The sequence below is a fragment of the Gambusia affinis genome, linkage group LG10 (genome assembly GCF_019740435.1).
Source record: "Gambusia affinis linkage group LG10, SWU_Gaff_1.0, whole genome shotgun sequence".
Taxonomy (NCBI): Eukaryota; Metazoa; Chordata; class Actinopteri; order Cyprinodontiformes; family Poeciliidae; genus Gambusia; species Gambusia affinis.
The window spans coordinates 2,099,726-2,113,967 of NC_057877.1; the positions used below are offsets into that span (position 1 = coordinate 2,099,726).

The 14,242-nt window shown below is 37.3% G+C and overlaps 1 protein-coding gene across 5 annotated transcripts in view; it reads right to left on the reverse strand.

Moving 5' to 3' along the window:
* The window catches only part of mcf2l2 (MCF.2 cell line derived transforming sequence-like 2), a 93,571-nt gene that overhangs the window by 62,324 nt on the left and 17,005 nt on the right, over nucleotides 1–14,242 (reverse strand). For all 5 annotated transcript variants that reach the window (XM_044129829.1, XM_044129827.1, XM_044129826.1 and 2 more), the window contains exons 2-9: nucleotides 11,381–11,464; nucleotides 8,241–8,355; nucleotides 6,425–6,515; nucleotides 3,761–3,874; nucleotides 3,231–3,347; nucleotides 1,854–2,003; nucleotides 1,541–1,665; nucleotides 1,326–1,440 (exon numbers count right to left, since the gene is read on the reverse strand). In XM_044129829.1, coding sequence (XP_043985764.1) covers nucleotides 1,326–1,440; nucleotides 1,541–1,665; nucleotides 1,854–2,003; nucleotides 3,231–3,347; nucleotides 3,761–3,874; nucleotides 6,425–6,515; nucleotides 8,241–8,355; nucleotides 11,381–11,464 — 911 coding nt within the window. The remainder of the gene's footprint in view (nucleotides 1–1,325; nucleotides 1,441–1,540; nucleotides 1,666–1,853; nucleotides 2,004–3,230; nucleotides 3,348–3,760; nucleotides 3,875–6,424; nucleotides 6,516–8,240; nucleotides 8,356–11,380; nucleotides 11,465–14,242) is intronic.

The following is a 14,242-nucleotide window of genomic DNA, read 5'->3' on the forward strand; positions in this document are numbered from 1 at the left end:
GTCTGTGCGCCAAAGGGCATGAAATGCATCTTTTGGGCAATTAGAATAGAATAGAATAGAATAGAATAGAATAGAATAGAATAGAATAGAATAGAATAGAATAGAATTCAACTTTATTGTCATTGCACTGACACAAGTACAAGCAACGAAATGTAGTTTGCATCTATCCAGAAGTGCTATACAGGATATAAATATTTATTTACAGGTGTACAAGACTAAATATAAATATAAATATGGGAGCGATATGCACAGATTATACAGAATATACAAGAATGTTAGGAAATGTATTATATATGTATTAGTAGGTCTATAAAACAAGATAAATAATGGCAGATAAGATTTACAGATTGCACATGTGTGTGAGGAAAACAGTCCATGGTGTTTGTGTGTGTATGTGTGGGTGTGTGTGCGTGTGCGTGTGCGTGTGTGTGTGTGTGTGTGAGGATAGTCCATGTGTTAAAGTTGTATGAGAGGATAGGGGAGTACAGTCCTTATAGTTTGTGTTTTATGTTCAATTTCATTCTGACTGAAAAAGAAAACAGAGTTGGATTAGCAGCTTAACTCCAAACAGGTCAGGTTTGATTATTATGAAGGTGGTCAAGATGTGTATAATCACACGTATTCAAGTAGTTGTGCAAACCCAAATCTGATACTGTCTATAAACGGGTGTTTTCTTACAGAATAACTGAAAGCTTCCTGGTTACAAGTATCAGATTGTCTTCAGAAAATCCAGCTAGCATGTTGTAAGATTTGACTATTCTCTGAGAACCACTAGTAAATATTAAGTCAATATTTGTATTACTTGATGAAGTAATTCTTTTAGGCTTTTGAATTACTTGGACTAAATCAAATTTATCAGTTATTCTTCTAAGGTTCATTCTGTAAGATGTTTCTCCCCAGTTTATGTTAAAATCTCCACAGATAATGGTCTCCCTTTTTAAATTCTTTAAGTAATTTTTCAAACCTATCATAAAAATTTCTATTTGAAGAGAGAAGGATAATAAATTACAATAATTGCGAACAATATTGAAGAGATAATATAATATTTAAAACTAAGCATTCTAATTCATAACCACTCAGCCACTGAATTTCCTGACACTGAGTGTTATTTTTCAGAAATACAAAAACGCCACTTGGTCGCTTTTTATATAACAGATGTTCTAAATGTCTGTCCTGCCAAAGTCCTAAGGCACAAAACATTAGAAAATGAGAGGAATCTTTTCTTCAAATCTTTCAGGGGTTTTATTCTTGAAGGTGTTTGAAGGGAGGACAGAAATTATGCAAAGGTTGTTGGACAGAGGTTGCCATGCTGACAGAAGTTTTACCTCTCTGAAATCCTGTTCAAAATGACGCAGCTGCAGGCACTGCTCTAGCTTCAGATGATGCTTACACCAGAACTGTTCGAAAGCATTCTCTGTTTCATCAAGCTGGGCCAGGAGTCTACAACAGAAAGAATCTACTTCACCAGGCATATTGGGAAGGTGAACATTTTCCGAAAATAGATTAAGATTAGCAACACGACATAAAAGGTGTCAGTTACCTTTCCACAGTTGTCTGGTTCTCCATCTCGTCAGGCTTGAGTTTTTGGCTTTCCGATTTGGCTGTCTGGTCCTTGATGCAGGTAAACAAGGTACTACCTTGTCTTAAAGCTAGCTTAAGCTCCTCCTGTTTTAGAGGCATGAAAGCATTTAAATAGTAAACAAGTGACTTGTAAAACATTTGTACGCCTACACATTCTCACTGCTTTCCTTTTCATGAAGGACATTTTATGTCATTGGTTGAGAGAACTTAAGTTGGATGAAATATTTGTCTTGTCAAGCACTATTTAGTGTGTTCTAAACGTGCTGCCTAACCTTGAGGTTATTGTGTTTGTCAGTGTGCGCTGTGAGCAGGTCTTTGGTGTTCTGGACGTCATTGGGAAGCTCCGTCTCTGACAGCTCCGACCCAAACTTCTGTAACAGCTGCGCTGTAGTTTTCACTGTCAAGGCAAAGTTTTCTATGGCCTGAAAAAAGAACCCAGACACATTCTGAGACATAACTAACCATTGGTCTTGCTGACTCTAACCCTAGCAAAAGACATTTAATTTCTTTATAACCATGAAGCTATCAAAATATTAGCTTTAGCGCAAGATAAAAATTATTAAACTGAGCATCAGAATATTACACAGTTTATAGCTTACTCTACTACCACCTCACGAGAAACAGATAGAACCTTCTAAAATAGAAAGTTGGTTTTAAAGTATATTGGATCATGACTTGTCTATAGATGTTTTGCCACATTGCAACATGTTATTGTAGTGTGTGAATGAAGTTTTCAGTATTGGTATTACTCAAGATTTCGCTTCAGTACCGATGAGTAGGAATCACTATAAAGTCATGCCATTACTACATGGATGCAAATATAAGAAATCAGCTGGTTATGAGGTGATCAGGCTCATATTCTAAAAGAATTCTAAAATGAAAAGTAGCTCCTAGAGACATCTCTTTTGTTTTTTTTTAGAATTTTACCTTGGTGAGAGAAGTTATTCACAAAGTACCTCAGGCTTTGAGGTTGCGCCAAACGTGATAAAATTATAATCCATCCTCACCAGATCAGTGAGATGCTTCCCTAATAACAAACCCTCAATCATCAATGACCTAAAGGAACTGACAAATGACAAAAAAGAGCCTTTTGGCAAACGAGACAGGGAGTTTTTGTAGAGTATTATAGAAACAGCTCAAAGCCAAGATTAGAAACCAGGAGAAATACAAGAATTATTTGAAGAATAAAATACAGAGGAACAATATCATAGATTTGTGGTCAGGGATGAAGATCACAGGTTTCAAGCAAAAAGAGGATCAGATAAAAGGACATTTATACTGTTGAAAATTTCAAGTACTTGTCTGTATATATTTTTGTAAATATTTTCACTATGTTTTGCACCATATGATTGTCTGTGTGTGTTTACAAAATGCCACTTCCCTCCAGCAGTCAAACTGGAAATCTAATCAAGCCTCATCATTAACCAACTCATAAGTAATATTCTAAATAAATATCCATGTATGTAATATCTGTGACATGTTTGTGCTATGAATATAGAGGATTGTTTGAAAGGGGTTCCCCATAGGTGAAAGAACTAAACACACCATGACATTGTGCTCACCCAAGGCTTGGTTTTAGCTAGTTACCTACTTATGAAGTAGAACTTAAAGTAAAAATATAAATGGTTTTATGCTCAATATTTACTCACAGTTCTGTGGTGTATCCACTGGCTGTGAGAGTACTCAAGACTTCCTCCAAACTCCTGGGTCAGCTGGCTTTTATCCACATACCCATGAAGATCTGACAGAGTGTTCAGCATGACAATCTGAAAGAAAAGCACTACAATCTTTTAAGTGTTCAGAACCACATACTACATTATAGATGTTTTCCCACAAAAACATTTACCCTTTATGATAAAAATGTGTATTTACTTATGTCTGGGAATTAAAGACCTAGCAAGGTAATGTGCCGTACCAATGGGTAAAACTAAATATTTTGAGTTGAGAGTATGTGGTACTTTAACTTAGCCTTGTTTCTATTGTAATAGAGGTCAGTCAATGATTAGATACAGTAAAAATCAGAAAAAAACACAGTAAGTTAAAGTGAAAAATCTGTCACATTTGGTGAAAAAAGTATTTTTTACAAAAGTATTTTAATTTTTTACTTACTGAAATACAAAACTTCAGAAACTAAATAAATTTTCTTTCAAAAATTAATACTCAGTACAAATGTACACACCTTCATTTTAAAGTCATCCTTGTGGAGCTTTATTCCGATATCAGCTATTGTCCTCTGAAAGAATCGGGAAGGTCTCAGCACCAACACCAACTGGAGATTTCCTGGAAATGCTCCCTGAAAACAATAGCACACAGAGGTCCATCATTGAGCTGTTTATTATCTTTCTGCTTAATAAAGTTTTCTTCAGATTCCTCCAAAGACAGGTTACAGCAGGATACAGTTAAGGGCCCCATCCCAATACTCACTTCAACCCTTGTTCCACCCCTGTGCCCTTCAAATGTGCGATTATGTTGAAGAGTTTGAGTGCACAGTGTGTCTTCAATTCTTCACTCTGCCCTTCACCCCTCCCATTTTCAAACTTATTTCTGCTCTTATGCTGAGTCTGCTTCCATGCGGACTTTGGCGCAGTGTATTACCCACAATTCATGTGACGTTTTGAGTTAGAAGGCGGAATTAAGGCAGTGTTTTATTTTTTTTCCATTTTTATGGAAAATTCAAAGAAAACAGTATATCATGGCACACATTACCCAGATAGCACAATATGAGTGAAACAACATTGAAACAATGTCAGGCAGAAACATTGAATCCACATTGAAGCCTGGCATTGAAACAGAATTGAAAGTGGTTGGTGACTTACATGTTGAATCATCTGCAAAATAAACACATATCTGTGTTTACTTTATATTGAATCAATGTTAGGAAACAATGTTGACTCAACTATCATCTGAATGTTGATCAACATGCACATTTGGGTTGATTTTATATTGGATGAAAGATAAGGAATCAATGCTGATTCAGATAAAGTTTTTGGGGTCTGATAGGTTTATATCATGACATACCACTAAAAATCCAAAATGTGTGTACAAAAGGCTAAAAATGACAACATCACATTAATATAGCATTTTATTTAAGAAAACAGGTATAGATTTTTAAATATATTTGACTCCTTTTTGATTGTCAGAACAACAGTCAATTGTCTATGGAAGAAGAGCATCCAGGAGGGGTAAGCTGTACTGTATGAACCAGGGAAACGGTACAAGTTGGGGTAACCAAAGTTTGACTCTGGTTGGCGTCACGTTGGGTTCCTTGATGCCTTCTTCCCGTTCTGGCGCATAATGAAGCCATTTCTTGACAGTTTCACTGTAGATTCAACATTGATCAGATGTTGATCATACATCAGCATTTCATTCATTAGATTTCAACCAAAAAACAGCATTGAATCAATGACGCATTTTCAACATTGGTTACTTGACTAGAATTGGATGATTGATTGATGGCTGACCCACAGTCAGTTGTCCTCCTCAACCAACAATCAACCACAATACTATAATTCAACACTGATTCAATTCAATTCAATCTGGGTAGTAATAAAAATGTTTGATAGGATAAACTGAGCAGAAACAAGAAGAAATAAAAAAAATTGTCACATACTTATTTTACTTTCCCTGTGGGGAGAGCAAAACAAAATGCTACAAATTCAAGATAAATTTCAAATCTTAAAGTATATTTGGATGAAGATTGGGCTTTTGTGATGCTGCAATGTTTAAGCACTGTTAAATAAAATTATTTCACCTTAAAAATGAATGTGCTTTTTAGAAAGAGGTATTTGTGAATAAAAACTAAGCCAGGGGATTAAATCATTCATATCATAACTTAACTACTTATCCGTTGTTAGAAAAACAAATTTTATTATACTAAGACTTAAGAAGTGGTGTAGATTTCTTGAACAATATATGTTTTTGAAAATCTTTTTCAAAATATTCATGAAATTGTAATTGAATAAAGGTACAGTGTCTCAAAATTTCAGTCACACAGAAGTTGCACAGAAATTTATGCATTTTTAAAATTTCTTTTCCAGAAAGTCATTGCAAGGAAAACATCAGACATAGTTATGAATTTCATACCTTAAATTTTTGTGGGAATGGAAAACAAAGATATTTGGTTCTTATTTTCTTTAGAGAAAGAAAGAAAATAAATATTTGTTTAAAAATTATGATTTTTAAACAAATGTTTTCTTCTCAGACTAGAGGAGACGAAAAATCATATTCATTGTTCAGTCATAACAAAACACCTTTGAACAGTCAAATATCTCCAGCAATAACTTAGGAAAGAAAAAATACCTTTACTGCACTCTTAAAATAGATTTTTCCTTTTTGCTGTTGTAGTTGCACTTTTTAGCAGCACAAATACCTAAACAGTGACCGGTTCCGCCATTTTGGATGATGAATTTTCGACACAGGTATTCTGTCCCAACTCTCAAATTTTTACATGCTTGCAACCTGCTCACTTGAACCCTTCTGTGCACTTTGAGTCCACACTTCATAGAGGGGCAACAGGTGCAGCCCAACGCCTGAGTATTGGGACCAGTTCTAGATCTGGCTCAGCAGAGATGCTGTTCCATTTTACATTTCATCTGTCTGTTCCAATCCCCATCTTGTTTTGGCTGTTTCTTTTATCAGTTCTAATGTTGCTTTCATCCTTTAACAGTTTGTGTTCACACCTCACTTTCTGCTCATGAAAGCTAACTGGAATCTGGTTCATGTCTATCAAGTTGACATTGTTACCCAGTTTTGATTAATAATAAATGTGGCAACCTTGCCCAGAAGTGTGACTACTGCTGTTTAGAAGTGTGTTTTCTTATGAGGTGGCATTTGGAGAACTCACAGCAATCCGGGATAGAGAGGCCTTCACTGAACTCCATTTATCCTTACGTCGATCGATGACGATGATAAAGCCGATACTGGCAGCATCCAAGCTGGAAAGACATGATACAAAAGGCTTTAGAGTGGAATGTCTGTTATGTTCCCAAAGTCTGGAAAACATTGCCAAGTACTCTGAAAGAAAATCTTAAAAGGGACACATATCTTCAATCACAGGGATGAATTTCATTTAACATATTTTATTTCAAGTGTAGTTCTCAGTACAGAAAGGAGGAAGACTGTAGTTCTGTCAATCATGCTTGTGTATATGCTGCTCATGGAGCTTATTGATTGGAATTTTGTCTCTTCTCAGCAAGCCAGCTCCTGTGGATCAGCTACCAAAGAAGAACCTGCTCTTCTGGCTCCCTAATGGATCTTAATTTATCATCATCTGCCGGCAAATAGAAATGTTTGCATGATAAGTCTTTTTGCATTCAGTGTTCCCAATATGAGAAGCATTATACTTTTCTAATTTTGTGTATTTGTTTTGTTATGAAAGCATGCATTCTTACTTTTGTATATTTTTATTTCAAAGTTTTAATTAACAAAAACAAATGAACAGTGGCGCTGGTGGTAGCATTGTTTCCTTGCAGCAAGAAGGTCCTGGGTTCAATTCCCGGCCCGGGGTCTTTCTGCAAGGAGTTTGCATGTTCTTTCTGTGCTTGCATGGGTTCTCTCGGGTACTCCGGTTTCCTCTCACAGTCCAAAAACATGACTGTTAGGTTAATTGGTCTCTCTAAATTCTCCCTAGGTGTGAGTGTGTGGGGGAATGGTTGTGTCCTGTATGTCTCTGTGTTGTCCTGTGACAGACTGGCGGCCTGTCCAAGGTGTACCTCGCCTCTCACCCGGAACATTAGCTGGAGATAGGCACCAGCACCCCTCCTCACCCCAATAGGGACAATGGTGTTAGGAAATGGATGGGTGGATGGAAATGAACAAAGCACTGCAACCAAATCTACCAAATGAACAAATAATAATAATAATAATAGTTTATTATTATATAATATCTTTATCTTCACCCACATTCACCCACTGTTTTCACATATGCTTACATGTGATTGGCCACAAAGCTGTCATGCCAATAAAAACAAAGTTCTGTTGAGCAGAGCACTTCCACTGGGAGTGAGAACTGAGCAGCAGAAGAGGGAAAATGTGGAGAGATGGCTTTTTTCTTTCAATTTTTCTTTCTCCCTCCCTCTCTCCACCTCTCCTGTGGTGTGACGTTCAGACTCTGCTGCATTTGTAGCCCCGCCCCTTATAATGAAGAACAGCTCTCTGTGATGAGACTGCTCCCGTCATTGACTTCTAAGAGCCAAAACGTGCTTGACCACGCCATCACTGGAGCTGTGCTAATGGGGGAGAAGCCATCATTCCAGGAAAACTGTTCTTCTGTCGTCAATAATGGTTATGCCAATTAGCCTGAGCATTCATGCCAGCCTTAAATGTGGGGAAGGAACTGTAGCATAACAGAGAGCAAGGGGAAGAGTGTGAGCAGTGCATACCCAAGCTTGATTGTCAGTGCTTAGACCCTCCTCCTAACTGTGAATGGTTGTTTCTGACTGAGCTGTGTATTTCTGCAGATGGCAGTCGGACCACAGGGAGGAGGCAAAGGAGCTCAGTTTGTTCACAGATTATTTGTTTCATGTTATACTATCACCACATAGTGACAATTTATTAAATCAGTAAAAACATTTTTTTAAGTTATATATTGTAGTTTTAAAGAGTAAAAACCTCTCCTTGACAAACATATGAGTCTTAAGTTCTCCTGTGTGTGGACGTACCTGGGTATGCTGGTCAGATAGGTGACTACATTAAGGAAATCTTCCTCTGGCACTTCATTGAAGCCTGAGCACTCTGGGAAAGTGATGATGGGGGCACCGTCCTTTCCTCGCCCTCCTGCAGCACAAAAACACCATGTAATATTTATTGCCCTTTTTAATCTTTGCTTCATTGCAGTTCATTGCCAAAAATCATGCAAAAATGTTATCCTGTCAACAGAAATGACATGATGATGACTCATTCCCAGCTGTGATTGTGTGAGAGGTAAAGGAGAATACACAAACTAACCACTGCTCCACAGTATCAACCTCGTAAACTATTATTACCAGTCTGTTCTTGGGCACTAACAGTATATACTCCTTTAACCATGGAGCATTAAATCAAAACTTGAGTCATTCAGAGTCTGATTAAATGGATCCTCTAAATTCTAAATATCTCAACTGATTTAGAAAACTGTTAATGAAATCAAATTGAAGTAAATTAGACTGCAACCTAACTTTTTACATTTTATCCAAGTTAAGTACAGTCCCCACCTGAATTTAATTAAGCTAATAGGTACAAGCCTCCTATTGGATAATTACTGCAATGGGAGATTGTTTTTCTGCTGGTAACAACTTATTTAACACCAGCTTCTCACGTCCTAAACAATCATGTAGAAGGATACATCCTGTGGTTATGGAGAGGATGTTTGTCTGTTTAATAAGGAAACACTGGCATCAAGCAGAGGAAACATTTAAGGAGATACAGAAACGACTAAACTTAGGTTGAGAACCGACCAATGTATGATTAAAGACTGGAAGGATAGTGAGAAACTGTCGTCTATGATTGTGGTCTGAAAAATATCTTGAAAGAGTGTGATCAGTGATCATTTGAATGTTTGAAGTCAAATCAAAAAGAAATAACTGTTCAATTAAATGTCAGTGTGTTACCTTAATAATGATGGCTACATTTGTAATACACTTTTTAAATTTCTTTTTTCATACTCCAAATTGTAACTAATTCAAATACTAAATAACAAACACTGACTGTGCAATTATATCATGGATCAATTTTTGCTCAAAAGCTAGGAAGGGCAGATATCTCACTTCCATTTGTCACTTTAAAACTTACACTTGCAGTGAAAGAACTCTAAACTGACATGTTGCAAGACGAATGGAAAGTGTGAGTCAGGTTGGCACTTTAGAAGTAGTGCATAAGGCTTCCCTGAAAAATAGCTCTGTTAATGTTTTGATGTCAGGTAATCAAATATAATTTCTATTCTCTGTATTAGTAAATGTAATTGACTGTATCTGCTATTAGGATGTTATTTTCAAAATGTACTTTTAACCTGACTAATGAGCCTCATCAGAACACATACCTTATTCTTTTGAATATGAGTGTATAACAGCAAAGACATATCCAACTTTTGAATCTAAGCATCCAATTAAACTGCTGTAAAGCTTATAGTGAAAACACATCAACAACAGCTTATAACCTTTTCTAGATTGATTGGTGGCAACATTTATTTCACTAAGATCATGAATAAGTTACTTCCCTTATGGCGGCGGTTTTCAAAGTGTGAGGCGCGCCTCCCCTGGGGGGCGCCAGAGCACTTTAGGGGAGGCGCGGTGCGAGGGAAAAAATAAACCGGAAAAGCTATCTGCTTGCTGTCTACTGATGTGAGAGAAACGTCTTTTACGCACACGATCAACTCTGTGGATTTAGGAAAAAGTTGGTACTGTGGGGTGCGCGTGTGGAGCGGGGATCAGTGGAAATGTTTCCCACCTTAGAGGATGTTTTGGCCAGTGATGTTTGGGACAGTTACTTATCAAAATCATTTTTGCGTTACTATCTTCTTTTGTTATTTAATCGTATTTCCTCTACTCGTCTTGTCGAGTGACCGACGTCTCTATGCGACAGAAATGTTAAAAATGGGGGGAGATGCGCATTTTGTTGGTGGAAAAACTGGAACTATTTTCAGTTTCTGTCGCCAAGTCCGATTATTATAAACGGCTTTGGGCTTCATCTTTTAAAAATCGCTTGCAAATTTAATGAGTGGCGGGTTGCGCCTTTTTGGGCTCGTTTTTGAACGTGAAGTTGCTCATTTGGGGTTGGAAATAAGCAGAGACTCATAATAAATCCCAGAATTTGTCCGTCATTAAGGTAGTTTTACTCAGTCTCTCTCTGTTCATCATTTCCCGGATGATCCGTCCCGCTGTGTCTTTGTTAATGTCAAGTTAATGTATTACCTCTGAATGACGTCGAGCTTCGCGTTGCGCTCCAGAAAACTGCAAACATCGAGACTAATATGAACAGCGCAATAAACGTGAAAACAGCCACGAATAAACGTGTCCGTAGTTGGCAATAATTATAATGGCAAGTTAGCACCGTTATAATTATTAATATTACGGTAAGTGTCGCAGCCATCTGAGCTGTTGAGCTGCAGGAGGAGCTCTGTGCGCTGCGACATCAAACTCAGGGGCGTAACGCAGAATCTGGAGGCTGGGGGGAGGGGGGCTTTAAAATCCTTCTTAGATTTTTTCCAGACAACAGTGGACCACACAAATTACTCATGTTTTTTTTATTTTTTGTACTGTTTTTTGTACAATCTCCTCTTCAGTTCAACCTTATCAGTGGAGACACATTGTTGATGTTACCATTATAAAATAACTTACAATTAAGTATTAGCAAAGATCAATGTGATTTTCACAGGAGGCAGAGCGTTATTGTCAGCAGCTGCTGAAAGTAACTAAAAAGTTACTTTTAGTGTAACTTAGTTACTTTCCAAGTCAAGTAGTCAGTAATATAACTAAGTTACTTTTTCAAGGAGTAATCAGTAGTCTGATTAAAGTTACTTTTTCAAAGTAACTTTAATCCCCTCCGCCCCCCTCCACGGCGGGGGCGGGGGGGCGCAGCAGGCATTGTGCTCCTTGGAGGGGGGCTCACCCTTTCATACTTTGAAAACCCCTGCTCTAAATGAAACCTGACGGATTCCAACCTGCCAATAAAATATGTAACAATTCAGCCCTGATATTGAGACGTAGATTTCTTTAGGTCGTTCTGCATGGCAGCAAATCGGAATAAAATGTATTTTTACTTATTTTGTTTGCATTAATGGCATTGCACACCATATCACAGTGAGAGAGAGAGGGTTAAGATCTACCTGAAAGTAAGGCAAACTGCCGATGAAGCTGCTCTATGATGTCCACAGCCAGCAGGGGCCTGATCTCTTGTTGCATGATTTCATCTGAAACAAAAGACACCGATCACATAAATGGTAAGCAATAACAGATGCATAGATGAGTTTATTTAGGCATAGTTCATGTTCAGTATGGAGGGCTTGAAGACAAGTTATCAAACAAGTAAACTGAAAAAAAAAAAAAAATCAAAAACAGCCCTTATTACTGATGACAACTAAATATTTTACACACTGTTTGTGAATCCAGCATCAGCTCAGAAAGCAAAGATCTCAGACTGTGTGTACAATAAATCAAGTATTGGGAAAGCATGAAAAATAGGTCAACACTTCTGGTCTGATTCAATGAGATGAGTTTGCTGAATAGAACTGTGTGTCTTTTATGGTAGATGAAGCTGTTCATCATGCCCTATTATAAATACTGGAGTCTAAACATACAACCTCAGATGTAGGAAAGATCACGAGGGTTTTTTGTAACGTCTCTCCAACTTTGCCTGAATTCAATTCAATTCAAGCTTTATTATAGAGCTGTAGTCTTCTTTTTTGCTTGTTTGTAGTGCTTTTTTGGCAAAGATGAAAACCGGAAATCAGATCAGGTCTTTATAAGGATTTGTGGGTTGGAGGACAGACCCAAATGGAGGGAGGAGCTGGTAACATGGATTATTTTGAAGATTTTCAATTAAAAAATTAGAAAACAAAAACTTACAAAGATCAATGGATTTACAGCCAAACCATAAATTCTGGGGAAAGAAACTAGAAGGAGGCACAAGGAGACCACAGGAAAGTGACAGGAAATGATAACCGACAAATAGTAACTGAAGATGAAAGGCTTAATTACTAAGGAGGTTAAATGCTATACAAAATACCTAGGCTGATGACCTAACGGGTTGCAGGTGTGAGGGAAGGGAGCAGGACACAAACTGAGGAGGAGAGAAAAAGTGGCAAGAGGGTGAGGGAGAGTATACAGGGGAACAGAAAATAAATCTAACACTAAAGAAGACTAAAGAAACATAATTAAACTAGAGTAACAGAGAATAACTAGAAAAAAAATAAACAAGGATAACCAAGGATGAACTGAGGTGGAAACGAGGCACAACTAATAGAAAAAACGAAGGAATACCAAAAATTAAAAAATCCCAAATCAAACTCAAACAACCCCAGTTTCTAACAGTTTTGTATTAAATTTCACTATTTTGGGCTGCTCTTTCTGAACCTATCCCCTTTTACTGGATTTAATATGATATATAGAAAGACAAGTAGAACAAAACCAAGTAGAGAAAAAGCCTTAAGACCAAAGTGGTAAAACCATCATGATTTCTGACAACCCAAAGCTTTAAGTTCTGTGGTCAGTGAACAAAACAGCTTTTGTCATTGAGAATAAAGACATAATTCTCCTGACTTCACTGTATTTGTCTGAAACATTGGTAGGTTGTGTACTCATGGGGTGGAGAAAGTTAGGAGAAGAACACAGCAGCTGATCATGGCCTTTAATAATCAATGTACCTCTGTTCATAGCTTAGTCTGCTGACATACCAGGGTGGCTCAAAACACAGTCCCCATCACAGTCTGGGCTGTTTAAACATCCTTTGTATACTTTTGCAGCTTTATTAACCAGTGATCATATGCACAAAAAATGCATCCTCCACCCAACAAGGGACTTTTAATATTTGAAGCTGCCAAAACTACTTGATAATTGTAAACAAAAATGTGTAATAAGTACCAAATCTCAAGGTAGATGTATCGCATAATATAATGTTTGTTTCATTTTCAGTAGCACAGGCCTTATTAGAATTCATCTGGAAGTAGAAAAACAAGGCAGACATTTTTACAAATCTGTATTTTCACAGATAAAAGATCTAGAAACTCTGGACAGAAGCACATTTGCAAGACAAATATGCAGAGATAAACTGTGTATGCCAGAGGCATAGTGAAGTTATGGTAATACCATGTAGGCATTTCAACTTTAAGCATAGAGTCACTGAGGTAACTACACCAATCAATAATAATTAAAAAAAGCTAGTAGCATCTCTGATATGGACACTGAACAAAATTAATCTTGCTGACCGGGAGCTGACAGCACATTGAAGAGTTATGGACAAGACTCTTTAGAGCACATCTGGTTCAAAAATACATTCCATTCTTTGGCTGAAGTGGCGCATTTAATCAACCTAAAGGACATACAGAACAGCGAAAACTAAAGAGAACTATGTTGAGTTTATCAACTGTTTAAATTGAGGAGTAAACACTTTACTCTGTAAAAAAAGAAGAAAGTAATGAGTTAATTAGGCCATAACAAGCACAATGCACTGCACACTAAATGGCATGCGGGTCCCCCTTATTCTGCTTCAGATGCAGAGATAGGATCCTTTCAATCAATCTTTGCAGAGGATTTGCACTTGACTCAACCCAGGTTACAACAAAATGCAAAATGGAGCGGCAAAATGTTAAACAAAAACTGGAACTGGGAAAAGTTGCACTTCTTATTCAAATGGTGCTCTAAATCAAAAGAAGTGAAATCTTAACTAAAATATTATGTCATATTTACCTCAGGCTCGATCCTGTAATTAAATTTAATCAGTTTTGTTGGATCAGGCTGAGATTCAAATGTCTATGGACACGGTCTGGGTCGGTTTGAATTGTTTTTATTTTGGATCTAAACTCTAGAGCAAATTTCTCCTCTAGATGCAAACCAGGAGTGAGTTGTGAGGCTTCAGACCCCAATAGGTGAAGTGCTGATGGGGTCTCATAATTTAAGTGGCGTCAATTAATTTCATTGTTCTGTCAGTGGTTTTTATCACTGCTGAGAAAAAGCTAGATATGTTCATCTGC